Source organism: Pongo abelii, chromosome 5 (assembly GCF_028885655.2).
Source record: "Pongo abelii isolate AG06213 chromosome 5, NHGRI_mPonAbe1-v2.0_pri, whole genome shotgun sequence".
In the NCBI taxonomy this organism is placed as follows: domain Eukaryota; kingdom Metazoa; phylum Chordata; class Mammalia; order Primates; family Hominidae; genus Pongo; species Pongo abelii.
In genome coordinates, this window is record NC_071990.2 from 169,801,355 (window position 1) to 169,828,692 (window position 27,338).

Here is a 27,338-nt window from a genome sequence, read left to right on the forward strand (position 1 = left end):
TTGGATCCAGCACCGCCCGTCCAGACACTGCACCGCGCGTCCGGACCGAACACAGCACCACCCATCGGACCCAGCACCGCCCGTCGGACCCAGCACCGCCCGTCCGAACCGAACTTAGCACAGCCCATCGGACCCATCACCGCCCGTCCAGATCCAGCACCGCCCATTTGGATCCAGCACCGCCCATCCAGACACTGCACCGCGCGTCCGGACCGAACACAGCACCACCCATCGGACCCAGCACCGCCCATTTAGATCCAGCAGCGCGCGTCCGAGCCGAACCTAGCACCGCTGGTCGGGACAGAACCCGGCACCGCCGGCTGGGACCCACCACCGCCAGTCCAGACAGAACCCTAGCACCGCGCGGGGCCCGCCCTCCGGCACCTCCCTCCCTGGCGGCCGCGGCAGCAGCACCTAGCGGAGCGGCCCGGAGGTGCGGCGGCGGCGCGCGGGCGGGGGCGCGCACGGCGGGCGGGGGCGCGCACGGCGGCGGGCGGGGCGCGGGCGGGTGCGGGTGCGGGCGCGGGCGCCGGGCGCACACCGGCCGGCGGGGCTGAGGCGGCGCGGCGCGGACGGAGCCCCAGGCGGAGGCCAAGTCGGAGGACGCGAAGCGGACGCGGAGGCGGAGGCAGCCGCGGAGGCGGAGGCGGCCGGCGGGGGGTGGCGAGGGGCGCCGGGCCCCCGCGGACCTGTCGTCCTCGGCCCGTCCTCCGGCCCCGGCCCCGCGCGGCTGAGGAGGCGCGGCCGGGACCATGTCGGCGGGCGGCCGTGACGAGGAGCGGCGGAAGCTGGCCGACATCATCCACCACTGGAACGCCAACCGGCTGGACCTGTTCGAGATCAGCCAGCCGACCGAGGTGAGCACCGCCGGGCGCGGGGCCTGCGCGACCCCCGCCCGCCGCGCCGCGCCCCGCCCCTCCCCCCCTGCCGCCGCCCGCCAGCCGCGGACCCGCCCTCCTTTCCCCCTCCCCCCCTCCTGCCCTTCTCTCCCCTCCCCCAGGCCCACCGCGGGCCCCGGCGTCCCCCGCAGCCCCCGTCCCCCTGCCGCGGTGTATCCCGGGGTCGCGCGGGCCGAGCGGGGGCTGGCGGGGCGCGGCAGTCACCTGTTCCCGTCTCCGGCCGCTCACCTGGTGGCTCACCTGGGCGGCCGCCCCCACCCCCGCGAGCGCAGTGCGGCCCCGGCCTCATCCCCGGCGGCGCGCGGGGCCGGCGCCCTCCACCTGCAGCCCGGTTGTGGCTCGCGGCGCCCCTTAGCCGTGGCCGGGATGGAGCCTGTGACGCGCGCCGTGCTTCGGGTTCATAAACTTGCAGGCTGCCGGCTGGGAGGGGAAAGTCAGTATCACAAAGTTCGGGAGGTGCGGGCTCCCTGATGGCATAGGCCCGGAATCGGACTCCTCCGAGGAAAGGCGCGCCTTCTCCACCTTCGGAGCCGCGAGGAAGGGCCCTCTGCGGCGGCCTCTGCCCGGAGGGAGGCGCCGGCCCCAAGCTGGCTCCCCGAGAGGAGGAGGAAATCACGCTCGCTCCTGGCCTGGTAACAATGGGGGTTGTTTATAACAAAGCTGTTGAAAGCGTTCCGAGCAGCTTTTAGAAAAATGTTTGAGTCCAAGTCCACTAGGAAGGGCTCTGTGGAGAGGGGAGGGAGGTGAAGGGTCAGGGAGCAACCCTGTAAATCGCTCCGCAAGGGTCGGTTCCGCGCTCTGTTCATTCGGTGGCTGCACAGACTTGAACAGCATAAAAAAATTTCACTCAATATTTGTGCCCGTTTAGGAAATCATTTTAATAGCGTCTATTTTTGATTTGTTGTAATAGGAGAGTTATAGTTAATACTTGCTATAAAACACTAGCTCCTAGGCAACAAAACATGTTTGGCAAATTTGAACATTCTTATGAAATTTAATCCTTTTATCATTAAATTCCACTTTATATTTTTGAGAAAATTTGACTATTGCTTCTCTGATTTCTTGAGTTTTTGCCAGTCATGGGAAGGACTCTATTTCTTCTGTCTTCATCTGTACCTGTGACTGCACTTGACGTGGGTAGCTAGCCATTTGTCTTAATCCTTAGTTGAATACTGACACACGTCATTAGGCTCGGGTTGCCAATTTGAGCATAGATGTTATGTTAAGTTACTCCTGATTGATTCATCTTCTGTAATGATTTTATGAGTTAGGTTCTAGTAAGCGAGTTAGTACTATGTACTTAAGTGTTCTTTCATAGACTAGTATATCTTTAGAAAGGTGACATGATAATTTGGTTTCAGGATTATGTTTTCTTTCAGAATAATAAATTCAGTTTTCTTTTTATCACAAGATAAAAAAAACTGACCATAAAACATTTTCTTGGTGTGTAGGTTTTTTTTGTTTGTTTAAATGGATTTTTTTTTTTTTTTTTTTGAGAGATTTCTCAAGTCTGGTGGAAAGGAATCTTTTTTCAGTTTAATAAAGAGAATTCAGCTTTTTGGGATTTTGAATTGAATTAGCATTTAAAAAAATCTCAAATCAGAAACATAGTTCATTGATTTAATTAAATTCTATTTTAAGCACTCAATTGAAACTTTTTATTTCTTAGTGATATGACTAGTTTTTAAAATTGGCCTGTCATTTGGAAAGCTATTTTTTCAGTTATACTGTAGGTGAAAGTTTGCTTTGTACATACATTGAAGCAAAACAAGAATTGAAGGACTTGGAAAAAAAGAAGATATATTTCATTTCCTAATTTTTCTCCCTACTTATATCTGAACATTTCTATTTTTAGAAATTATTCTTCAGAATTGTATTAGAAGCCTTTCATAATGAAATGAATTGGTTTTTAAGAATGTCCATATATTGGTTTTTTAGCTTTTTCACTATATAGTGGCTGGCTCACATTTCTATTTTGTTTTCTCGAGAACCTTCCTGTACTATTAAATTTATTCTGGTCCTAGTTAAGCTTTGCATTTAACATATTGTATCTTTTATTATGATGTAGGTAAACTTAATATGAGTAATTCTCTCAGCCAGTATTTCAAGGCCAGCAGTTTCAATTTGCTTTGTCTAAGCTCGTGTGAATTTTTTTTTTTTTTTAACCATCTAATGATTATTTTTACTCTATTTGGCCATCACAAGTCCAATTTTTTAGTTTTCTGCAAGGACAGAAGCATTGTACTGGTCCTTATCAGATGTTCAGTAAATGTTGAACAAATTCACTGCAGGAGTTGATTTGTAGAAATAAGATTTAAGCCTTGTATTTATTTACTTGGGTAATCTTTTTATGTGTATGAGAGTATAGTTGTGGGTTTTCTTTTGTTTTTTTTTTTTTGGGTACAGTGATAAGTATCTGTTTTCAAATTTTATAACTTCATTAATCATCTATGATTGGTGGTTTCAGGCAGCTTTGATAACCACTGATAATTTTGTGGTTTCTCTGTTTAGGAAGATGATAAACTTGGTTCTTTGGATTACATTCTTTTTTTAAGAAAATTAGAGTATGTTTTAACATCATCCTGGTTAAGTTTGCTTTTTACTTTGTATTCACATTTGTGTGTAAAAGAAGGGCTTACAAAGAATAAGCAGGCTATCACTGGAGTATTTTTCAGGCTCTTTGTCACTTGGATCCTAGATTCATTTGGAATTTGTAAAATGAGAGTTGATCTAAACCTGATGTTGTTATTTTATAACCAGGAGATTGATGCTAAGCTAACTTAATGTCTTGATTACTATGGAAAGCTGTAGCTCACAGAAACTCCTTAAAGTATGTATAGTCCCTCCTTTGCTTATTTTTAATGTTACAGCTTGTTTTCTTTTAGGGATTCCTGGATAATTATGGCAGCAGAGTCCTTTTAATCTTTCCTGTCACCTCCTCAGAAGAGGGCTTCTCTGGTTATCCAAAGGTCTCCCTGTTGGTTTTAACTTACCATGACTTGTCATTGCCATTGTTATGTCTGTCTCCCTCTTATTACAGGAAGGCAAGAGTGTAGAATTTTCTTGAATAATTGTTCTGTGTAGTGCATGGTAGGAGCTCAATAAATATTGTGTGGAAAGAATGTCGAATATGGCCTTCATTGTATATACCTTTATTCACAACAAAATATGGGATATATGCTTTCTAAACATTTAGTGAAGAGTGTTTATTAGGCCAGTGAGTATTTATGTTTTCATGTCTTATTCTTAGTTTTGCAAGAAGCTTACACTTAAATGCAGAAATTATGCTAGGTAATTGACTATTTAGCTTCATGAGATACTTCTTAAAGTCATTTATTTTTTATTGGATTTATTGCCTCCTTCTTGCCCTGATGGTAAAAATAACCCAGAATTTATGTGGACACCTACATATGCTTTATTACAGGTGAATACATTACATTTTAATACTCTGATTAATCGAGAAGTAATGTGGTGATTCATGTTTTCCAGAGATGTGTGTAAGAAATAACTTTGTCAGCAGAGATAGAGTAGGAAGTCTTCAGGTGAAGTGGTAATAATTGCATAACTTATAGCTACATCTATATTCCAGACTAATATTTAGCTTGTGACTATGCTTTATCATACAACTGAACTATATTTGAAACTTTTTTTTTTGAGTCAGAGTCTCACTCTCTCGCCCAGGCTGGAGTGCAGTGGCACGATCTCAGCTCATTGCAATCTCCGTCTTCCAGGTTCAAGTGATTCTTGTGCCTCAGCTACCTGAGTAGCTGGGATTACAAGCATGTGCCACAACAGCTGGCTAGCTTTTGTGTTTTTAGTAGAGACAGGGTTTTGCCATGTTGGCCAGGCTGGTCTTCAACTCCTGGCCTCAGGTGATCTGCCTGGCCTCCCAAAGTTCCGGGATTACAGGCGTGAGCCACTGTGCCTGGCTGTCAATAGTTGTATTTTTTAATATTGGTACTGCTGAAGATCTTTTTCTGGTGACTGATGTTTTAATGAGATGGATGATTGCCAATGATGTATTTTTAGTATTTATAGGCGTCTGTATTTTTTATTTTTGATAAGTTGAATCTCATTGGTGGTTATAACCTTTTAAAATCTTTTATTTCCTTTAATAACTGGTTAAGTTTTATGTTTGGTTCGGTGTGTTCTTGTGAGTCTGAGGGACAGCTCTTATCTAACCGTGTTGAGTCATCTTAAGTTGAAACTACATCTAGGCTAGTTTCAATTTGCTATCCTCCTGCCAGTGAAAAATAATTTTATTTTACATAATTTGCAGACCTGATGGAAAATAAGTGTTATAACTATAGACTTTTATAACACTATCAAACTGTGATTGTGGTTAAATTAATAGTGGCAGAATAGCAGAAGTGGGTCTTTCATATTCTTGAAAAACAGGGATCATAAATGATCAGGATATGATACCAAATTGGTGGGAAGCTTAAGAAGTGTTTATGATTGTCATTAAGGATTTGATTGGGCAATTGTAGTGTATAAAGCATTATTTCTAGGTGTTGGTTAATCTGGTGGCATAGACTAATTTGTTTATAAACGGTTTTACCAGACTTGAATTTTGGTGTAATGTCAGGCAGTATGTACTAATAAGTAGTATAGCATTTATTTTGGTATAAACATGTTTCTTTATTATAAATAAAATGTATATGCAGGTAGCAGTTATTGAACATAAGAGACTGAACTTCTCAGTTGAAAATTATTTTCAGGTTAGATTGAGTCTTGATTTCTGCTGTTGTTCAAATGTTTGCTATTTCTGTTAGTTTTCTGGCTGATTGTATATAGGATATACCCATTCACCTTGTAGATACTTAAGACAGGGATCAGATGTATCTGTCTGGCCTACATTTACACTTGTAAGTTGGATACTAAGCAGTGTGCCAAATCCCACAGACCCTTTAACCAGTTCTGGGCATGTCAGAGTTGGCTAATGCTGATATGCTGATAGGGCCTGAAAAATCTACTGGTGGGCTTCCAGTTCGTGTCTCTGTATGTAGGAGTTCATAGCAGGTGTGTGCATGTTCTAAAAATTGTACTGTCTTTGTTCATGAGTAGAAGATTTTTCTGAACATTTCTCGTGTGTGTAACTGGGCTTAAGCAGGCTGAGAGGTGGCAAGGGAGATCTTTGCCTAGCTCAAGTCATCTGGTCGAGATTTTATTCTAGCAACCATAAAAACATAAAATTCACTAATCATTTTGACGTATGTGATTGACCAAAACCATATTAGAATTTAATTTAGAAAGTGAATGTGCTTAATAGTGAGAATAAGCATATAGAGAGGTGGTTCAAATATAAGCAGGAAGATATTTTCCCAGTATATGTTTCCAAAAGTAAAGGATAATCTGAAGTTTTATACTTACAAATTTATGCATGTGTGTCATGAGTGAAACTCTTTTGAGGAACTGAAATGTAATAGTTTACTATGGCTGGAAAAGAGCCAAAATTTTTGTGCTTTTGCTCACAAGAAATTTAATGTTAAAATTGTGTGGCTTACAGAAAATAAGAAATGTCAACCTTGGTTGCACATGTTTACATTTTGCTATGTTTTTAGGCTGAATATACACAACTTGCTTTACCTTGTAAGCATCACTCCTTTCTAGTTAGAGTGGCCATATGGAACCCTGTGAGTACAAGTGGGCACTATTAATAATTATACCAGGACAACAGCCATAAACTGGAGTTATCTCCTTTAACTCTAGGTATGAACAGGGTGGACCTGCTGGCCTGTTTTTTCAGTTTCTGCAGTTTCAAACTTCCTGAAGTTTATTAGTGGCTGATTGACCTAGGCTGACAGGACAAGACCATTTTCACAGAATATTCAGATTTTTTTGTATGTGTTTTAAAAACCATCTTCCTCTTCGATAGGGTGGAAGCAAGCTGATAAGTACATATTGCAGTTGAGGCTAGCTCTAGTCTAGCTCTGCCACTGACTATAGTAACAACAGTGGGCTAGGTTGTTTCCAAATTAGGAAGTCGTGCCTTGCCTCCTAAAACTCCACCTGAAAGTGCCTTTGATTTTCAGAATAGAAGAAAGATTGACCCAACATTATGATCCATAAAAAAAATGCTCATTTGTTTGTTGTTTGGGGGGTGTTTTATTGGCTGAGTGGTGCAGTGGGCTGTTTTATACAGAATCCTAGCAAGTTCTCTTGCTTGAGTTCATACATGTTCTATTAAAGGAAAATCAGGTGGTTTCTGCTCTTTGCAAACTTAAAACTTTTGGTTCTTCCAAGAATTTACTTTCTCTTTATTGTTGTTTGCTCATAGTGGTACTTTCCATTGTGGTCTACTTATTATTCTACTTCCTGATTTTTTTATAGGAGAACCAACAAAAATTCTGTCATTTTTTTCACTGTTACCGGCTTTTGGTACTGAGATTTGAGATAGCCAGTTTCACTCCTCTTCTTTGACTTTGGTTCTGTATGTTAAGTAGAGAAAATGAAATGGGAGTAACAATATGGTCATTCTCAGACACTATCCACTATATTAAAAACATTGTATTTTTAAGTTTTATAATCTTATAAACATGCTTAGTATAAAATTCATAGATTGAGAAAATATCTTTCAAATATGTTATTTTAAATATTGTTATTATTATCCGAATAAAATTCTGAGTGCTGCAGACTCCTAGATGCTCATATAGTATACCATGATTTTACATAGGTTGCAAAGAACATTTGTTTTTCAATAATATGATTTTAGATGAGCTTTAGAATGAGTTATTAGGTTACATTACATTACACTTTTTACATTAATTTCATTGGGAAAAACTTGGAATTATTTTTTTTTAATTTTTTATTTCTGTAGGTTTTTGGGGAACAGGAGGTATATGGTTACTTGAGTAAGTTCTTTAGTGGTGATTTGTGAGATTTTAGTGCACCCATCACCCTAGCAGTGTACACTGAACCCAGTTAGTAGTCTTTTATCTCTCACCCTCTTCCCACCCTTTCCTCCGAGTCCCCGAAGTCCATCGTGTCATTCTTATGCCTTTGTATCCTCATAAGTGCTCGCACTTAGGAGTGAGAACATACGTTTGGTTTTCCATTCTTGAGTTACTTCACTTAGAATAATAGTCTCCAGTCCCATCCAGGTTGCTGTGAATGTCATTAATTGGAATGATTGTTGTTGTTGTTGTTTTTGTTTCGGTTTGTTTTTTTTTTTGGAAAGGTATAAAACGTGATAGGAGGAACAGTGGACTACATCTTGAATAATAAGTCACGGTGCATCACACCATGAAAACACCCCTCCTGCCACCCATGGAACGATTCTTTTTAAGAGGCATTGGGAATAAAATCAGTTGTGTCAAGGATTCTAGTTTGAGCTTACTTTATTTTCATTTGTGCTATCCTCCTTTGGAAGATTCTTTTAAATACTTTTCATACTCTACACAGTGGCTCATCCCTGTAATCCCAGCACTTTGGGAGGCCAAGGCAGGAGTATTTCTTGAGCCCAAAAGTTTGTGACCAGTCTGGGCAACACAGTGAGATCCTGTCTCTATCAAAACTGAAAAAAAAATTAACAAGCAGGGTGGCACATACCTGTGTTCCCAGCTTCTTGGGAGGCTGAGGCAGGACGATTGCTTGAGCCCAGGAGGTCAAGGCTGCAGTGAGCTGTGAAGGAGCCACTGCACTGCACTGCAGCCTGGGTGACAGAGTGAGACCCTGTCTCAAAAAAAAAAACATTTGTCTGCCTTGCACTTTGAATGGTTCTTTTACTCACGTGTGATTTTCTTCCCTCGTGTTGATTATTAGGAAAGTACTGATTCACTGAGTTATGCAGATCTACTAAATGTTGATAAATTTCCTTAAATAATATCAAAATGTTAACCTTCGTTAATATCACCACTGATCTCATCAGAAAAATTGTAAGTATAGGGAAGCTCTCAAACTCTCAGTAGTGGATACAAGTTTTTTAAAAATTTTCATTTCAGAGCTCAAATTTTATTATTGACATCACTGTCACAGGCAGCACTTGAAGAGATAAGCTTGTGTTCTTCATTTTTGACAAAATGTCTGTCAAATATCTAAGCCTAAATAAGCATAGTTGTTCTTTCAAGTGAAAAAATGGTGTTCCATGAAAGATGTGACTAATTCAATTCACAACTTAAACAATTGCTGATATCCTTTTTTTTGAGACAGCTGTCAAGCTGTGGTATGCAGAAGTAGAAGGGCTTCATGTATGCCTTCCATTTTGGCACATAATTGAACAAAGAAACATGTACTCAATTTTCAAGGAAATCAATCATTTTTTTCTGTTGTATCAAAGACATTCTTAAGTGAAACTGGCTTTTTAAAAAAGTTTGCATAGTAGTAAAAAATACGTTTTGTATATAGTGCATTTTGATGCTACTGCCTTGATTTGGTGCTAAGGTGCCATCAGCTATACTCATCATTGCTTTGACCATTCATGCAAATTCCAACAAAATGAGAAAGGCTAATACTGTCAAAATATTATTAAGAAAATAGTTTTGATCTCACAGATGACCTGAAAGGGTCTCAGAGAACCTTGGGGATTCATGGACTGCAGTTTATGAGCTGCTGCCCTAGAATGTTTGGTGATGAGTTTTAGGGCTGACTTAAAAAATATGTGTGTTCTAAGGTAGATATTATGGTGTTTTCCAAGTAAGGCTGTAATATAAATGTATAATATTTAAAATGTAAACATAGGGCTCATTATTATGGAAGTATACATTTCAACATATTTATTTTATGCATTATATATTTTCTGTATTTATAAATGCCTCCTTTTAATTTTTAGTTATCGGTGCTAAGATGCACACATTTACATTTTTGTTACTTGAGAATACTGGCTACAAGCTATTAGAGTGAAGACCATCAAGTTTTATTACTTGAATTCACTCGGGATGTGACCTAAGCCACACCTACTTATGGGACATTTTCAAGTTCTACTTATATATGTTGTAGTTCAGGGAGCAGTGGCGTCTCATGTGTTCAGCACAATGTGGAGTTATGCTGTTGTTTAATGTGGCTTAGGCCTTCTGGCACTTGTCTGCCCCTTCAGTCTCCATCTCCCAAATATAAACTCTTGAGTTAGCCAACTATTGGCTGTGTAAGGACGTCTTTTTCTCCTACTATGTTTAGTTGTATTTTCCCTTGGTTTATTTCCTGAGAAACAGACATACAAACACAGGCAGTATTTTATGTCCTAAGACCAGTCACGCACATATGGATTTTTAATATTTCAAAATATGTGGATATATTAAAAAAATACGTGTAGTAAAAACAAAATATCAGAGTACTGCATTTATATTTAAGATTAGCATCACTGAAGATTAGTTTTATTTCTACATAGTGGCACCTTGTTTTCCACAAAATATATTGTGTTGTTAATTTATGGATGAGTGCAAATGCATTTTGAGTTTTTAAGTCATCAATTTAATTATTATAGATAGCATTACTAAACTATTATGATGGTACACAATTTTTAACCATTTAGTGCATCATGCTTATTAGCAAACATTGTTTTAATTTATCAGAACAATATAATACAGATAACAAATCCTAGTTGGTGAGTATATGAATTTGTAATGATTCTTTTGTAAATCAGCTAAGCTTTTGCTTATTCAGAACTCTGCCAGGAGTACCATGGACAGTGTTTTTACTGAATTTAATGTTTATGACCTTGAATATTTAAAAATGTGTTTTTAATTTAAGATTGGCAAAGGTGACTTCAGTGGGTTCATAGTACAGTTAATGTGGTTTTTGTGACAAACTTGCTGATTTTAATTTATAAAAAATATTATTACCTTCATGACATTGTTAGTTTTGAGAATATGAAGGACAGTGAAATTAAGACTAGTAAATCAGGAAAAACATTAAAAAAATTTATGATATTTTATGGCTGATTTTTAAAGTATATTCTTGAAAATGTGATTAGACATGAAGGAGCTAGTATGTTTGCTTCACTATAGTAAGATACATTAAAAAAATTTGCTTCTTTCCATTATTCAAATATGCTTATTTTAGAGTATTTGGAAAATACAAACAGAAATGAAGGTAACAAATTACCCAGTGTTCTGCCATCTGAAGAAATGAGTTGCTTTTCAGGCTTTTTTTTTTTTTTTTTTTTTTTAACATTTTATTTTATTTTGGAAAAAAGTTTGTGTGTATGTTTAGCTGTATCTGCTTATTAGTTGTTTGCATCTTTAGTACTGAATCGTGTTTCTTAACCAGCCATGCGTCTGTCAGGAATCTAGTTTTTAAAGTCACCTAAGTTATTCTGATAGTAATTGTAATACATCACATGTAGTGAACACATGTGATATATACCTGACATTAGTGTAAATGCTTTGTGTATGTTATCTTTTTACATTCTCCTGTGAGGTATGTCCTTTTGCTGTTCCCATTTCTGGATGAAGAATCCAAGGCACAGGGAGATTAAATAACTTGCTTAAGGGTATGCAAAACTAGTAAGCCACAGAGCAGTGATTGGAACCTAGATCCTCTGACTCTGGAACCTTCTCTTAAGCACTATGTTTGTAAAATCCAAAAATTTAAGGTCACTGCAATGAAACCAGTGTTTGGAAGTTTTATAGGAAAATAATATCTAAGTAGAAAATTTAGAACATAATTTTCAGGAAGAAGCACAGACGTAATAAAACATCTCTTCTGTTTTATTTGGATCATGTATGTATGTGCATATATATGTATTTCATACATAAATACATGATGTATTGATTTTCATCTAGACTTTTTAAAGCCCTATTATAATTTTATCATTGTGATAGTAGATTCTGTGTTTTGTAGCCAAGGTGACACATGCCATATTTTATTTTGTAACTATATACAAACCTTGTATCTTATATAGCAACCAGAAATTGGAATATGAGTGAGGAGTTCAGTGAAGAAGTCTTGATAGCTTCACTGATTACTTTCTTAGGCCTATAGGAAAGAAAGGAGGTCAAGACCTACCCAAGGTTCAGATGCCTTTTTGACAGCATTGGCTGTGATGCTGCGTTTGTGGAGATTGTTGTGCCTGCCCATGCCGTCTCGCTATCTCGCTTAGTCCCTGTCCTTTTACTGGGCTTCCTCTTGGTGTTGCCCTGCCTGACTTTGCTCTGGATGTTGCCCTAGCCCTTCCCTGGTCTGTGCTTACAATTAAACAATAAACAAAATATGTTTATTCTGTGACTCTTGGAGACTCTGGTTCTCCTTACTGCCATCACTCAGTTAATTTTGTGTCATAAAGTTTTATTTACACATTAACTAGCAGTTTTTCCCCAGATAACATTTGAATTTTAACAGTCTTCGAGAGGTTATTCTTTATTACCAGCAGTTCCTCAACATCTATTGAACAAATACTTGCATTTCCAAATGAAAAGGGGGAATCTCACAGTGGCCTGTTGTACCTTCTTACATCCTACAGCCCGTCTTCTCTGGTGATGAGCCTTTGTTTTTTCTTCTTATAAGAAACAGTGAAGCTTGGCGAGTAGCCCTGAAGGAGGTTTCTAGGTAGGAAGTTAGGAATATTTTTCTTTCATGAATCATGGGTGCTCTGAATATTTGATTTTAAGAACCACATGTTAGCCTACCTGATTTTGTGATGAGAATAAGACTACTCACTCTGCTAGTGTTGTAAGATGCTTAGATGCAGGTGACTTCAATTGCTCACCCATTATATTTTCCTTATTTGTATCAGTTTAATGTAGCATTTGCCTTTATATTCTTGTGGCCAATATTCTTGCATAAAATATAATTTAACTTCAAAAACTTTTTTTTTTTTAACCAAGTGGCACCCAGCCATGAAGTGCTACCTGTTTATAATTTGTGTAGCTGCTGAACAGTAGCTTCTGATAAATCAGTAATGCTAACGTTTTATTAGTGTAATGGCATCTTAGAGATTTTATTTTAGTGTGTAATTACAAGTGCATGTTTTTGAGAAACACTTCAGATTTTACATTAAATGTGATGGAAATTATTGTTTTCATGAACTGATGCCTATGAACAACAAATGTTTCAGAAATAGTTATGTGCCTATTTCATGGGCCGAGAAGCATGGGAAATTGTTTCTGTTGTTTACTTTTTTTTTTTTTTCCAGTAATGGCTTAGCCCTATTAAAATTATGGACATTTAAACATTTTTCTTCAATTGTAGGGATTTATCTGAGGATAATGTACTTATTCATTCAGACTGGTATTTATTGAGAGCCTGTTAGGAGTCAAACTTTGTCAGAGATGAAGGAATGAAGTAATCGGTGATCTCAAGGGAGGAAGTGAACAATTACCTAATGAGCTTGCTGTGCCTTAAGAAGAGGGAGCGGTAACTGGCACTGAGATCTGGGGCTTGAGGTTGACTCCTAGCCCTCCCACTCAGTACATGTGTTCCTTTCTGTCTCCATTTCCACGTTCACTCATTGAGTGGTTGCCCACTATATGTGAGTTTTGCTGAGCATGCGACGCTTAATTGACACATGGTCTTTTTCTCAAAAAGCTCCCATTTCAGTATGGGAGATAAATTGTGGGAAAATGGCAGTAGTATGGTAAATACTCTGTTTGGGTGGTGGGAATCAGGCACATGTTTACAGACTGGAGTCTTTAGATGAGAAGGAATATTCTGTGGGGAAGAGGGGACCGGCATTCCTGCAGCAGAGATGTATCCTCTTTGTACCCATTGTGTGTACACACTGTACTAGCACAGTGGTGCCGCACTGAGCAAGAGGAGCACTGCAGCTGCGGCAGAATCTCATTGTGGTGGAAGACAGGCACAGCAAGCAAGCAGAGTGTGTTCAGGGCTGTGAAGAGGGGAGACCTGGTAGGTAGCTCATGGGCAGTGGACCTTTCCAGGATTTGTCAAGTCAGGGAACCTTAACTGAGTTCATTTTAGGAAGTGATGTTTATTCTGAATCCTGAAAAATTTGTAGGAAATAGCTGGGCAAAGGGGTAAGGCTTGAGACCTTATTTAAAAACATTCAGTTTGGTTGAATCTGTGCACAGACATGTGTGAATATGCAGGCCCATTTTGTGGCTTGCAGATTGTACTGTTCCTCGTTATTCACTGTCCTCCTTGTAAGAGGATTATATGGCCTTTGCCCTTTTGACATCAAGTTTGACCATGTGACTTTCTCTGGCCAGTGACAGATACGGTTTCTGAGCAGAAGCTTGAAGTCCATTTCATGGTTCTGTCATTGCCCTTTTCTGTCATCCGTGAATCAGTGTGTCCCATGCTGGGGCTCATTCTTGAACCATAGTACCAGAATGAAGATGACTAGATCAGAGCTCCAGCTACTCACAGAATGATATGTTATTGTGAGAAAGAAATACAGCTTTGTTGTTGTAAGCTGCTAAGATCTTGGGGCCATGTGTTTTCATAGCATCCTGTTGTGACTGAGAAGAGTACTACATGTGTGTCTGTATGTACATCCAAGTGTACATACTAGTTGGTTTGGGGCTGAGGAGCCAGTTGCCAGTTATGAAACCAAAGGTGTAAATCATGGTCAGTTCTTATGGGCCTTGTAAGCCAAGTTAAGAACATTCAAGATGAAAGAACATGAGGAGGTTGACAGTTCAGATGGACCTCCCTGGCAGCCGAGTCTGTGGAGTGAAGGGAGGGAAGTTAAGACCATTCGAGATGAAAGAATGTGAGGAAGTTTGCAGTTCAGATGGACCTCCGTGGCAGCTGAGTCTGTGGCGTGAAGGGAGGGCACGCTTGGAGGCGGGGCCTTCAGGCCATCCTGCGCTTGTGTCTGTGAGGTAAAGGCCTGAACTAAGGTAACAGGGAAGGAGAAAATGAAACTGAAGGAGGTAAACTGGAATTTGGAGACTGATGAGGAGAGAAAGGAAAGCAGCCCAGGGAAACCCCAGTTTTTTGCTTGGCTACTTTGGGTAGGTGATGGTGTCATTAACCAGAATAAAAAATGTCAGCGGTAGATTAGATTTGAGGGGGGAAATAAAAAGTTCTCTTTGAGATACGCCAAATTTGAAGTACTTGTGGATTTCCCAGAGGCACCTACACAGGCCCTTAGGAAGAGAGCCAAGGGGTTCAGGGTGATTGTGGCAGGTAGCAGGTAGCCAAGGCGTGGAGGAGACTACAAGGAAAAAGTTGTGTGAAGAGAGACAAGAACCTAGGACAGAGAGCCTGAGAACAAAATATCTGTGAGCTGGGGAAGGGGAACTGGCTAAGTGTACTGGAAGGGAATGGGCATAGAAGTCCAATACAGGGGAAAAAAATACTGTACAATGATGTCAGATCAGGAGAGGAAAGTTTAGGAAGTGTCACCTACTAAACTTCGTCCTCCATGATCTTGCTTTAAAGTTTGTTAAATTGCATTTAATTTAATTTCTACTCTCTGATCTTGCTTCAGAGTTTTTTCGGTATCCTCTTAAATGCCCCACTTCCTAGCATTCTGTAAAGATTCCTATTCTTTGATCATCTGTGATGTCGGTAATATATCAGTTAGAGTGTTTCAATTTATGTTGCTAATTTTTTTTCTACTACTGGAAACATTTTTATAATTGTTATCTATTTTATTACTTCAAGAGCCCTCTGGATTCTCACCGATGCCTTTCTTCTTTTGAGATCCCATTCCTCTGGGACTTTGCAGCTGCCCTTCATTCCTTCTATCTTACTTCCCTTCCTCTCTGTCCTTTCTTCTTCTTACCTCCCATTCACTCATCTTTGGGCTTTTCTCTTCTGTTAAAAGGCACTCAGGTTTTGTTTTTTAATTAAAAAAAAAACTTTGCTAAAGTTTTGTGACTCTTCATGTTTTGTCTCATCATTCATTCAACAAACATTTCTACTCCAACTTACTGCAGGAATTATCCCTTTCCCCCATCTGCTCCTGACTCATTTAACCCTTGCCTTTCTTGCTTCTATCCCGAAAACACTGCTAGAACTGCCTTTCTTGATAGCCTTGATTTCCTGATTACCAAAACCGGTTGCCCACTGTGGGACCATAAAAGGCTTTATTTACCACCCTTTTTTTTTTCTTGGTAATGATACTAGCCTCTTTCTGGAGCTATTCTTTCCTTATCTCCCTTAGTTGACTCCATTTTGCTCATCTCTCAGGGCAATGTGTATTGTAATGCTGGATTCTTGATGTTCTTCTACTCATTCTCTCAATTAAAAAATGCCCCATAATTAACTATGGGGCCACAATCCTGAGGTCAAGGAGGCACATTGATAATGACTCTAGCTGACATAATATACTTAGCATTTATTGACTTCAAACTGTGTATGCTTATTTAGATATTTAAAAATTTGGCTGGCATTCCTGGGTCACAGGATCCTCTGCAAGATGGGTTGATGGAGGGCCTGATTTCATGGTAGGTGCTATTTACTGTGCTGTCTTCCATTCTCTCCTCCACTAGGATGTATTATTTCACATACTTGGTTTCATCTCACTATGTTGACATATTGCTTTCATCACAGAATCTGGACTGCATATTTCTAGGTGAAGTAATCTAGGTGGTGGTTTGCCTATACTAAAATCCAGTATTGATTTCCAATTTTAGATTGGCAGTCAATTGAGAATATTGCTCAGGAAATGCTGGCTTTTGCTGTTTTTCAAGTCCTCTGCCTTGGTGGTTGTCTTTAGCATCTCCAATAAAGTTTTATAAAAACACATGAGCTTTTAGTCATTTGCTGCTATCTGTAAATAAAGGTCTAGAAAACAAAACTAAAACTATGTTTGATTTTGGTGGCCAGTCTTGGAAGAGAGGAATTGAAGAAATACAATAGTTAATGAGTAGTGGCATAGGATAGGGGAGGAAAATAAATTGAATCCTGGAGATTCAGTAGGAATCAAGTGCACTTGGGTAGCTGACAAAGTTGGGATTTGACTTATTGCTCCAGTATTCTCTCTCAGATTAGCCTATGTGGAAATATTACCCCCACATCGTAAACTTGATTGGTCTCTTTGCTTCTAGTCCATTCTATACTAAAATGTTACATTAATTTCCCCCATATTTCATCACCTGGAGGACTCCAGACTGTCAAAATGCCCCTTTAGCAATTCCTGACCTCTTCTCCCTACAATATGAGAAGAAAAAGTTGCTGTAGGGAAATCTACTTAAAGTCGAGGATGTGACACTATTCCTCACTGAATTAAGCACTAAGTATAAGAGAGCTATTTTATTCCTAAGATTGACGAATGGGCATTAGTACATTGTTAATGCACTTAAAAAGGTATTGCACTAAACTTGAGCTCTTTGAGGACAGAGACCAGGCTGTGTGGTCTTCCAGAGGAGGACACGATGGGCACAGTGGATAATTGAAGAATGCATGCATTAAGAAATTAATGAAAGTTGATCGGTAAGGACATAACTGTCATACATAAACTCAGCACAGTAAATTTGAAGCCTTTTATTTAAAGCTTTAAAAGTCTGGCCCCTTGCTGGGCTTGTGTAGATTTCTTTAGAAATTATATAACTTAACAGCAAAAATTTATTAAATATAAATAGCTCATTGCAGATATTCATGATTTGGTAGTACATTGTAAGAAATAATAGATTTATTCTGAGACTATGCTGCTACTTTTCACCTGGTACTATAATCTGCTCATATAATTAGAACCTTTTGTGTTAACATTTCAATATCTGACTAAAGGAGAAACACCTTGGGATAGTTAAGCTGTTGAAGACTAATGTAAGCTTTTTCAGGTGGGCAGTAACTGACCTGTTTTACTCAAAGGGAAACTTAAGTTTTATAGCAAGAGATATGGAGAGCTTGTATTTATTAAGATTTATGTGGATAAAATTTAGTTCATGTTTTTTGAATTGAGTCTGTAGGGTAAATTTGAAGGTCTCCCTTTCGCCTCTGAATTCTAGCTATCCAGACATAGCCACTGTAAGGAATTTTTACAGTGTGTCTTTCCCAGTTTTGCTCTTGTAGACTCAAAAATGAATGTGTGTGTGTGGTGTGTGTGTGTGTGTGTGTTTTGAGATGAGATCTTGCTGTGTTGCTCAGGCTGGTCTCTTAAATCCTGGGCTCAAGCAATCCTCCTGCCTTCCAAATAGCTGGGATTACAGGAATGCACCATTGTAGCACAGCTGTATTTGTATTTTATTTTACAAAAATTGGATCATAGGATATATACTTTTCTGCAGCACGCTTTATTAAAGAAATTCTCCCATATTTATATAAAACAAAAGTATGTATAAATATAATTCTATCTTTTTAGCAGCTGTATAATCCATGTAGTAATCATCTTCTTAACTATTAATGAACACTATTTCCACAGTACACTGTTTCAGTAATGCTGCTGTGAACATTTTTATACGCATATCTTTCTATACTTGCGTATTTCCATAAAATAGATTCCTATGAGTGGAATTTGAGTCAAAGGCTATACTTGTTGAAAATATTGATAGACTACCAAGTTATTATTCAAAAGGTAGGGGGCCCTCCAGTTTATGCTGCCACTGTTGTGACTATGACCCTTTACCTAACACTGCATATTATGAATTAAACTTTTCAGTCTGACAGGTAAAAAGTAATGTGTCATTGGTTTTAAAATTTGTAATTCCTTATTCATTGTTGAGAATGAGCATCCTTTTTTTTTTTTGAGACAGGGTCTCACTCTGTCACTCAGGCTGGAGTGCAGTGGCGTGATCATAGCTCACTGTAGCCTCGACCTCCCAGGCTCAAATGATTGTCACATCTCAGCCTCCTGAGTAGCTGGGGCTACAGGCATGTGCCACCATGCCCAGCTAATTTTTAAAAATTTGTATAAAGATGTGGTCTCACTATGTTGTCCACACTGGTCTTGAACTCTTGGGCTCAAACGGTCTGCCTGCCTTGGCCTCCCAAAATGCTGAGATTACAGACACGAGCCACTGCACTTAGCAGGGCATCTTTCATGAATGTTTCTTGCCATCTTTATTTTCTTTCTATGCGAAGTGCCTGTTTTTCTGTCAAGAAATTTGTTTTATTCTCGTCAATTTTTATGGAAAATCCTTTTTAAATAAACATTTTGATGTTTTACTGTGTTTATAAATAGTTTTTCCTACTCAGTCATTTTGGTCTTCTAGTTTTATGGTATTTTTGCTATTAAATGAATATTTCTTTTCTTTTTCTTTTCTTTTCTTGCTTTTTTTAGACAGAGTTTTGCTCTTGTTGCCCAGGCTGGAGTGCAGTGGCACGATCTCGGCTCACTGGCACCTCTACCTCCCAGGTTCAAGCGATTCTCCTGCCTCAGTCTCCCTAGTAGCTGGGATTACAGGCAGATGGTATTTTTAGTAGAGACAGAGTTTCGCCGTGTTGGTCAGGCTGCTTTCCAACTCTTGACCTCAGGTGATCTGTCTGCCTCGGCTTCCCAAAGTGCTGGGATTACAGGCGTGAGCCACCACGCCTGGCCTAAATGAATATTTCTTAATGCTTTGTTTTCTTATTTTTAGGGGACTTGAAATTTAACTAAAAAGACTGAGTGAGCACTTATTTTTTAAAACCCAAAACATCTTAAGTGTATTAGTCTGTTTTTACACTGGTATAAAGAACTACCCAAGACTGGGTAATTTATAAAGGAAAGAAGTTTAGTTGACTCACAGTTCCACATGGCTAGGGAGACCTCAGGAAACTTAACAATCATGACGGAAGACAAAGGAGAAGCAGGCACCTTTTTCACAAGGTGGCAGGAGAGAAGTGAGTGCAAGCAGGGGAAATGCCAGATGCTTATAAAACCATCAGATCTCCACTCACTGTCACAAGAACAGCATGGGGGAAACTGCCTCCATGATCCAATCATTTCCCTCCCTTGACATATGGGGATTATGATTCGAGATGAAATTTGGGTGGGGACACACAGCCAAACCATATCACTTGAGTTACAGCTGATAGCTTGGACCCCATTCCTTTTACATTTAGTAGGTACCAGTTTATCAGAGCTTGGGCGGTCTTTTTTTTCCTTAAATGAGGTTCAAATCTATTAAACTCTCTATGACTGGACTGCATGGTATTGGAAGAAGCTTTGGATGTAGGTTTGTTAATGAGATCTTTAAATGTTGACTAGTTTAGATGTTTTAAGTTCCTAATTTTTAATATGACTACAAAAATACTAAAATAATTTTACTTCAGTGACATTGAGAAGATTCTCAAAATGAACTATAGGGGTGTTTTTTTCTGTTTTGGGATAAATGAACATAAACAAAACTCCCCGAAAATCAGTGCATGAACTTTTAAAAGTTCAAAAATAAGCCATGAGCTTTGTAGAAATTAGCCTTACTGACACAGGAAGGGGAACATCACACTTCAGGGACTGTTGTGGGTTGGGGGGAGGGGGGAGGGATAACATTGGGAGATATACCTAATGCTAGATGACGAGTTGGTGGGTGCAGTGCACCAGCATGGCACATGTATACATATGTAACTTACTGCACATTGGGCACATGTACCATAAAACCTAAAGTATAATAATAATAATAATAATTATTACAATAAAAGAAAAAAAAATACTCTAAGAAATTAGCCTTACTGATAGTTGTAAATAGTTAAGGTTGTCTGGTTACTTAAAACTTCTCATTAACTTTTTATTTGTTGTGATGTATATTTATGAAATGGCTTTTTTTTTTCAGTTTATTTCCACAAACATCACAGTAAAGAAAATAATTGAAGATTGAAAGAAGTATAATATTAAAAAAAAAACAAGTTTTTTTTTTTTCTGATGTATCTTAGAATCTTCTATGCGATTTGGGGGAGGAGTATAGGATGTCTAGGAAATGGCATTTTCAGGGGAGTTAATCTATTAGAAAAGTCATAATTAAAACTCTGAGTTAGTAGAAATCAAATATTGTTTAATATAATTCGTCATCTGAATCTGCGTTAAGACATTCAATAATTGTATTATTGTTTTGCCAGTTTAGTTATTTGAGTGATGCAAACCTGTCATCTATACAATAAAAAAATAGTGAGGTATGTCTATACTCTGTCAGTTTGTTTAATTTTAAAGATGAAAGTTAAATTTTAGAACCCTTTTCATTTGCTTTTTTACCTTAAGTGGGAGCAGCTTTTAACTTCACGAAAACCACTCTCCTCAAAGTCATTAAAGACTTTCATGCTGCCACATCCAGTCGTCTGTCTTCTGATGCAGCAGCAGTTGATCACATCTTCCATCAAATTCTTCCTTCACTTGGTCTTCAGGACTGGCCTGTTGCCCTGACCTCAGGGTCTGATCCCAATACACACTCTTTTCTCCACTTATTCCCTAGGTGAAATATTTCATTTTTGTGGTTTTAAGTGCTAATATATTCCAAATTTATATCTCTAAGTTTGGCCCTTGTTCTGAACTTCAGCCCCATATAGCCAGTCCCTCATATCTCTACTGAGGTGCATGCACTCTAGGCATCTCAAAGTGAGCCTGTCCATAACTAAACTCTGATTTCCCACCACCGCACTCTCATCGGCACCGCACTCTCATCGGCACCGCACTCTCATCTGCTTCTTCTTCAGCCTTCTCCTAAGTCTTAGTGAACAGCAGCACACTTTACCAGTTGCTCGTGTCCACAGCCTGGCATTCTTCTGGATTCCTTTCTTCCTCTCAGACCATGATCATATGTAATCTTAGCAGCAGATTCTGTCAGCTCTACTTTCAAAATATTTTTATAATTTAACCACTTCTCACCATCTTTGCTTCTTACTACTGAATTAATCCAGGCTAACTTCATATCTCCCACCTGGGTTGTTCCAGTAACCTCTTACTTAGTCTTAATTTATTTCAGTTGTCTGCCTTTGCCCCGTTATAGTCTGTTTCCTACACAGACATACACTTCTAAACCTTAAGTTAAATAATGTAATGTTTCTATTCAGACTCGCCAATTTTTTTTTAATCACTCAGAGTGTACCTTGACCTACAAACCTTACTCATCATACCGTTTTTTCGCTTTCTCCTTCTGCTATAGCCACAGGGGGTCTCCTTGCTATTTGTCAGTTATGCCAATCAGGATTCTGCCTGGGGTCTTAGTACTTGTTCCCTGGGCTTAGAATGTTCTTTCCCTACAATTAGGCTTTGCTCAAGTATCCCAGAAGTCTTTGTTGATTTACCCTATGTGAAACCGTGGGGGTGGCACTTTGGTGAAACAGGAGCTCCTCCCTAAATGGCGACTTGGCTTGAGTTTATTTGGAACTGTCACGGTCACATTTCTTTGACAGCATGTCCCATGCCTAGCAGTGATTCAGGCCTTACAACCAGTCTCTTATTTCATTTGATTCCCACATCAGCGAAGGATATATTACTATTATTGACATTTCTTTCAGTTAAATAGCGTCCAGAAAGTTTAAGGAATTAAGAGTTACAGACATAGCGAAAGGCTTTTCTTTCTCCCTTTCTGCCTCCCCCAAGAAAACTACTGACGTGAAACTTTATATGAGTAGATATAGTTTATTTAACTGCTTTGCATTATTCTGTTGTCTGTATTCTATCTCTATCCCTATCCAGAGATTAATAAATTGTGTATACTTTTCCACAGTTACAAATGTGGATTTAACAAACACTCTTGTCCATGTTTTCTTCTGTACTGATGTAGAATTTTTAGGATGAATACCTAGAAGTGGAATATTTAGATTCAGATTTTTTAGGTCCTGCAACATTGATCATGGAAATGGTTCTACCGATTTATATTCCAAACTTCAGTTTTCACCCTCCTCAATATATTCAGATTTGTTGATATGCTCTAAAGTATTTGAAATAATCATTCCAATTTGTTACCCTGATTTCCGTAAGTGAGCATGTTTTCATATGTTTATCTAGCCTTTACTTCCCTTTAATTGGATTTCTCTTTTTTACAGACTCAGCTTTGTATTAAACAGAATGTTCATTTTGTATTCTTTATTGTATAGTCCAATGATTACTGATTGTTTAGTCTGCCATATTGCTGGAACTGGGTGTATTCCACCCTTATTTTTATACAGCAGGATGAGACGCAGTGCCGCATAGTGGTTGAAAGTGACTTGTTTCAAAATTGCCAGAGTATGAATTCTGGCCCACTGGTATTAGCTCTGTGAACATGGTCAACTTACTTGATCTTTCTTAGGCCCCGTTTCCTCATGTGTAAGACAGGAACAGTAATAATACCTACCTTATTGGGTTGTTGTGAAAATTGGAGTAGATAACGCATAAAAAGTACTTAGCACAATGTTTAGCATAAGGCAGGCATTTATATTGTTGCTATTTGTAGTGCATTGTCATCATTACTATTTGTGGTTTTTTTTTCTTTCCCTTGATTTTATATGTTTATCTTTACATCATATAATGTAGTTTGTGGGGGAGGAGAGATTTCCAGCAACATGTTTAGGTTTAGTATTGTATGTTCTAGGTTGGCTCTGCATTCTTGTTGCCGTTTCTTATTTTATGTTCAATTATATCTAGAAATGATAGTATCTTCTTCAAAAGTATCCTTATATGAGATTTCTTGAACAGTGTAACATTATAAAAACTGAATCAGTGATTTTGAGGTTTTTGTTTCATGGAACTTTACACATCTTACCATATTCTTGTCATATTCTGTATCCCTGTCTTTGAGTTCATGCCTATTGTGTATTCCATTACTTACCTAAAGAATTTGTTCCAGAATGTACTTTTTAGAAATCTGTATGTGTATGTGTTAGCCTAGGATATTTATTTAACAGTATAGAAGATTCTCAAAAACAGGAGTTGAGAATATTATTCTAGTGAAGAGAGTGTTTCCATAAAATTGAATGAGAATCTACTTCACTGATTGGTTCTTTTCACCATAATTCTGTTTTGCAAAGAGAATTAATTAAGAAAACTTAATTGAACAGTGAGCTAGTTTCATTAGTGTCACTTTTCTTGTCGAGGTTCAAGGTTCCTTTTGTAAGTTACTACTGATAAGAATCCTCCTGAACAGCTTGACCTCCTTTCAGAAGTGCCTGTGCTGATTTACACAGCTTACCTTTTTGTTTTTCTCATGCCTGGTACTAAGTGACATTCCAATCTGCTGTAGTCATTTGGTAATGCAAAGAGTGAAACTGGAAAGGTAGGCAGGAGGTACCGGTTGGCACCAAATATGCAGTTCAAGATCGCTCATGATACCAGGGAGAGAATGTCAAATACTTGAACCAGAACAACATATTGTTTTAGTTTGTAAAATTCCAGTTATAAGGCAGTAATAGTCATGTTACTCTACCTCAAAATTATTTTGTTTCTCATTTGTTCTTTTCACCTCTGTCCCAACCCTCTCTCTCATGGATGTGTTTTGTGTGAAATGTGAAAGGTCTTAAGATAGTGGCTTGAAAAAACTGCCTGTGTTTTAAAATGTGCTTGTGTTTGTTTCCTAATGCAGTACTTTGAAGATATTTTAGGTTTAGGTAAGTTGCTTTAAGTTTTTTTTTCTTAATTGGAGTAGGTTGAGTGCTGTGAATTCAGTTTTTAGTGTACTATAAAAAGATAGATGGAAGCACTTTGTAGGAAGTTTCTTTGAATCACTTGCTATAGTTTGAGTGTTTACTTTGATCTGAAACTCACTGTAAATCCAAGTAAATGATGATCTACCAATGTTCGTGTATATAATTTGTATGGTACTTTATCTTCATCGTTCAAATTTAGAACCTTCTTATTATTTCACATACTTAAAGAAGAATCTTAGTTGCAGATTCAAGATGAAGATTATAAAGCATTTTCTTGGGTTTTCTTTCAGTATTATAATTTTGAGGCTGAATTTAAGAACATGGTTATTTTCTGTAGACACCAAAACATTTTATAATTTTATGTATAGGTTGATTTGGGTAGATGAGTTATATCATTGGAAATGATTTCAACTCTCAGAAATTGTATTTCAACAATATAATTTTTTATTGTGTGTGTGTGTGTGTGACAAAGTCTCGCTCTATTGCCCATAGCTGGAGCCGATCTCGGCTCATTGCAACCTCAGCCTCCTGCAAGCGATTCTTCTGCCTCCTGCATTCAAGCGATTCTCCTGCCCCAACCTCCTACTGGGGTTACGGGCACCCACCACCATGCCGAGCTAATTTCAACAATAGAATTTTAAATATGTATACTGCCATTCTATTTTTTCTACAAAGTTTGATAGTTTTCATTTTTCACATCATACATACAGATCTTTAATATATACTCTGTTATTTTTTGTTTTTGTATTTAGTTTTGCTAGAGATAGGTTTTTTATACACACACATAAACACAAACACACACCCTTTTTTAACTTTTAGGTTCGGGGTACATCTGCAGGATATGCAGGTTTGTTACATAGGTAATGTATGTCATAGGAGTTTGTTGTACTGATTATTTTATCAGCCAGGTATTAAGCCTAGTATCCATTAGATTTTTTTTTCTGATCTTCTTTCTTCTTCCACCCTCCACCCTCCAATAGGTCCCAATGTGTTGTTCGCCTCTATGCACACCCACCTTTTAAACTAGTTCTTATGTAAGTGTAGGCACTTGAGAATTTTTAGACAGGAAGTAATATTTATCAAGTGCCTTATTTGTGGCAGGTTCCTTTATATAGTGTGAATCAGTTAGTAACCACCAAACCCTGTGAAATAGTAGCCCCTCCACTTTATAGACAGGGAACTTGAGAGATCTCAAGTGTTTTGCACAGTCATGTGGGTATTAAGTGAAAGTAAAATTAACTGGGAGTTTACCCAATGTCTGGCTATTTCCAAGGCTCTGCCTCGCTTTTTGTATGACATACCTGTTGCTTGTTCAGTGTAAGCAAGCTGTGTTTGACTTCTGATGTTAAATAATTCATTATCCATTTACAGAACCAAAGTTCTTCTTGAGTTTTAGTAGAGCATTTAAAAAAAAAAACAGGTTTACTTTATTTTGCATTTAATAGTTGGTAATTATAACTGAATTGTTTTCATATTACACATTTTTTAGCGTGAAAATTTTCAAACACAAATGAAACTCATTCCCTAGACTTCACAATTTTCAGTTTGTCTTTCTTAATTTTGTTGTTTTTAGGTGCATTGTTTTTTAAAGCAGATCCTAAAACCCGTCATGTTATTTCTTCCCTACTTCAGTGTGCATCTAACAAAAATTCAACCATCATGCAATTATCTCATTAACAAAATTAACCGTAATTCTTTGTTATTATCTGTTGTTTGGTCCATACTGAGATTCCCTATATCTCTCAAGAATGTGGTTTTGCAGTTAATTTATTTGAATTGGAATCCAAACAAGGGCCACACATTATATTTACTTCTCCTACATCTCTTTTAATCTAGAGCGTTTATTTCATGCCATACACTTTGAAAATATTGGGCTACTTTTTCTGTAGAACACCTCTGTTCTAGACTTGGCTTTATCTTTTTCAGGGTGCTGGTGGTTTGACATGTTTCTCTAGCTTTAAAGGCTTGAATGGATTCAGGTCCAATTGTTGGACAAGGCTTTATAAGCCGTGCTGTGTATTTCATATTGAATCACATTAGAAGGTCAAGTGGTGACCGCCTCTGTACTGTCAAGTTCCTTATCGCTGTTTCATTCAAAGATCTTTGTCTAAATCAGTTAGTGGCTACGAAATGGCATTTTTCTAATTCCATTATTTCTCTTTACATTTATTGGCTGGAATTCTTTAAAAGATATGTAGACATAAATTCTGAGCTCCTGTATTGCTTATTTTCCAGAGTAAGGAGTTGATTGCTCTAGTTACCGTCAGTGCTAACATTGATTTTGTTTTGTTGGTGTTCTCATTTTTCTTTGGTATAATGAACTGGTGGATTTTTATGTATTCCATGTTTCAGTAACTTGAGGTCATTTCTGCTGGTATTCAGATTGTCCCAAATTTGTCCAGCTGCAGTTTTTGGTTGGCTAGAGGATTCTTTTGATATGAGTTAGTCTTTGAGAACTTCCTTGTTTTCCAGCATAACAAGATGTCCCAAACTCATCTTGTACATTTTCTGACCTAGACCTGGATTAAGCCATTTCTCCAAGTAGCTGTGGTTTCTTTTAGTGGTATTTAAGAGAGTACAGTCTAGGTGCTAGAGATGTTCATTTTTACAGATTGTTGTTTGCTTCTGGACCTTTTCAGTGGGAAAAACTAGGAGATATTTATATTTTGTGGGGAGAAAAATCTGTATATTTCTACTGATGTTTCCAATTCAGAATGGCCTTATATGGCTTTTACTTAATTTATTTAATTTTATATCTCTTTTCTCTTAGATTGAAAACCTTGTCACTATATAAACACAACTACCTGTTGGCTTTATTGTATCATATGGTTATTATTACAACATATTGCCAATATTATTACTAACAACAGGATATCTGAATGGGGATTTAAAAAATTCTGCAAAATTCTTTGCAGATACTTGTCAGTAGACTAGTCTGCTGGCAGTTTAAAGTCAAAAGCTGTTGTCCAAAATCGCTCAGAAAAAAATCTTTTTTCTGTATGCTAATATGACCAACTTGATAGAGAGTTAAGACTCATTTATTTCAGTTTGTTTTATGTTTCCAACGATTGTCTTTTTTTTGTTAAGTAGTTACATGGTTCCAGAGCTGAAACT

At 38.5% G+C, this 27,338-nt stretch overlaps 1 protein-coding gene across 31 annotated transcripts in view; it reads left to right on the forward strand.

The window, feature by feature from the left end:
* Positions 1-190: 190 nt before the first annotated feature.
* The window catches only part of AFDN (afadin, adherens junction formation factor), a 153,367-nt gene continuing 126,219 nt past the window's right edge, over positions 191-27,338 (forward strand). For 8 of the 31 annotated variants that reach the window (XM_054558467.2, XM_054558458.2, XM_054558459.2 and 5 more), the window contains exon 1: positions 550-857. In XM_054558467.2, coding sequence (XP_054414442.2) covers positions 753-857 — 105 coding nt within the window. In that variant the 5' untranslated portion in view covers positions 550-752. Of the gene's footprint in view, positions 858-1,202; positions 1,532-27,338 lie in introns of those variants that run through there. The other 23 variants (XM_054558469.2, XM_054558477.2, XM_054558462.2 and 20 more) reach the window with 9 other exon arrangements.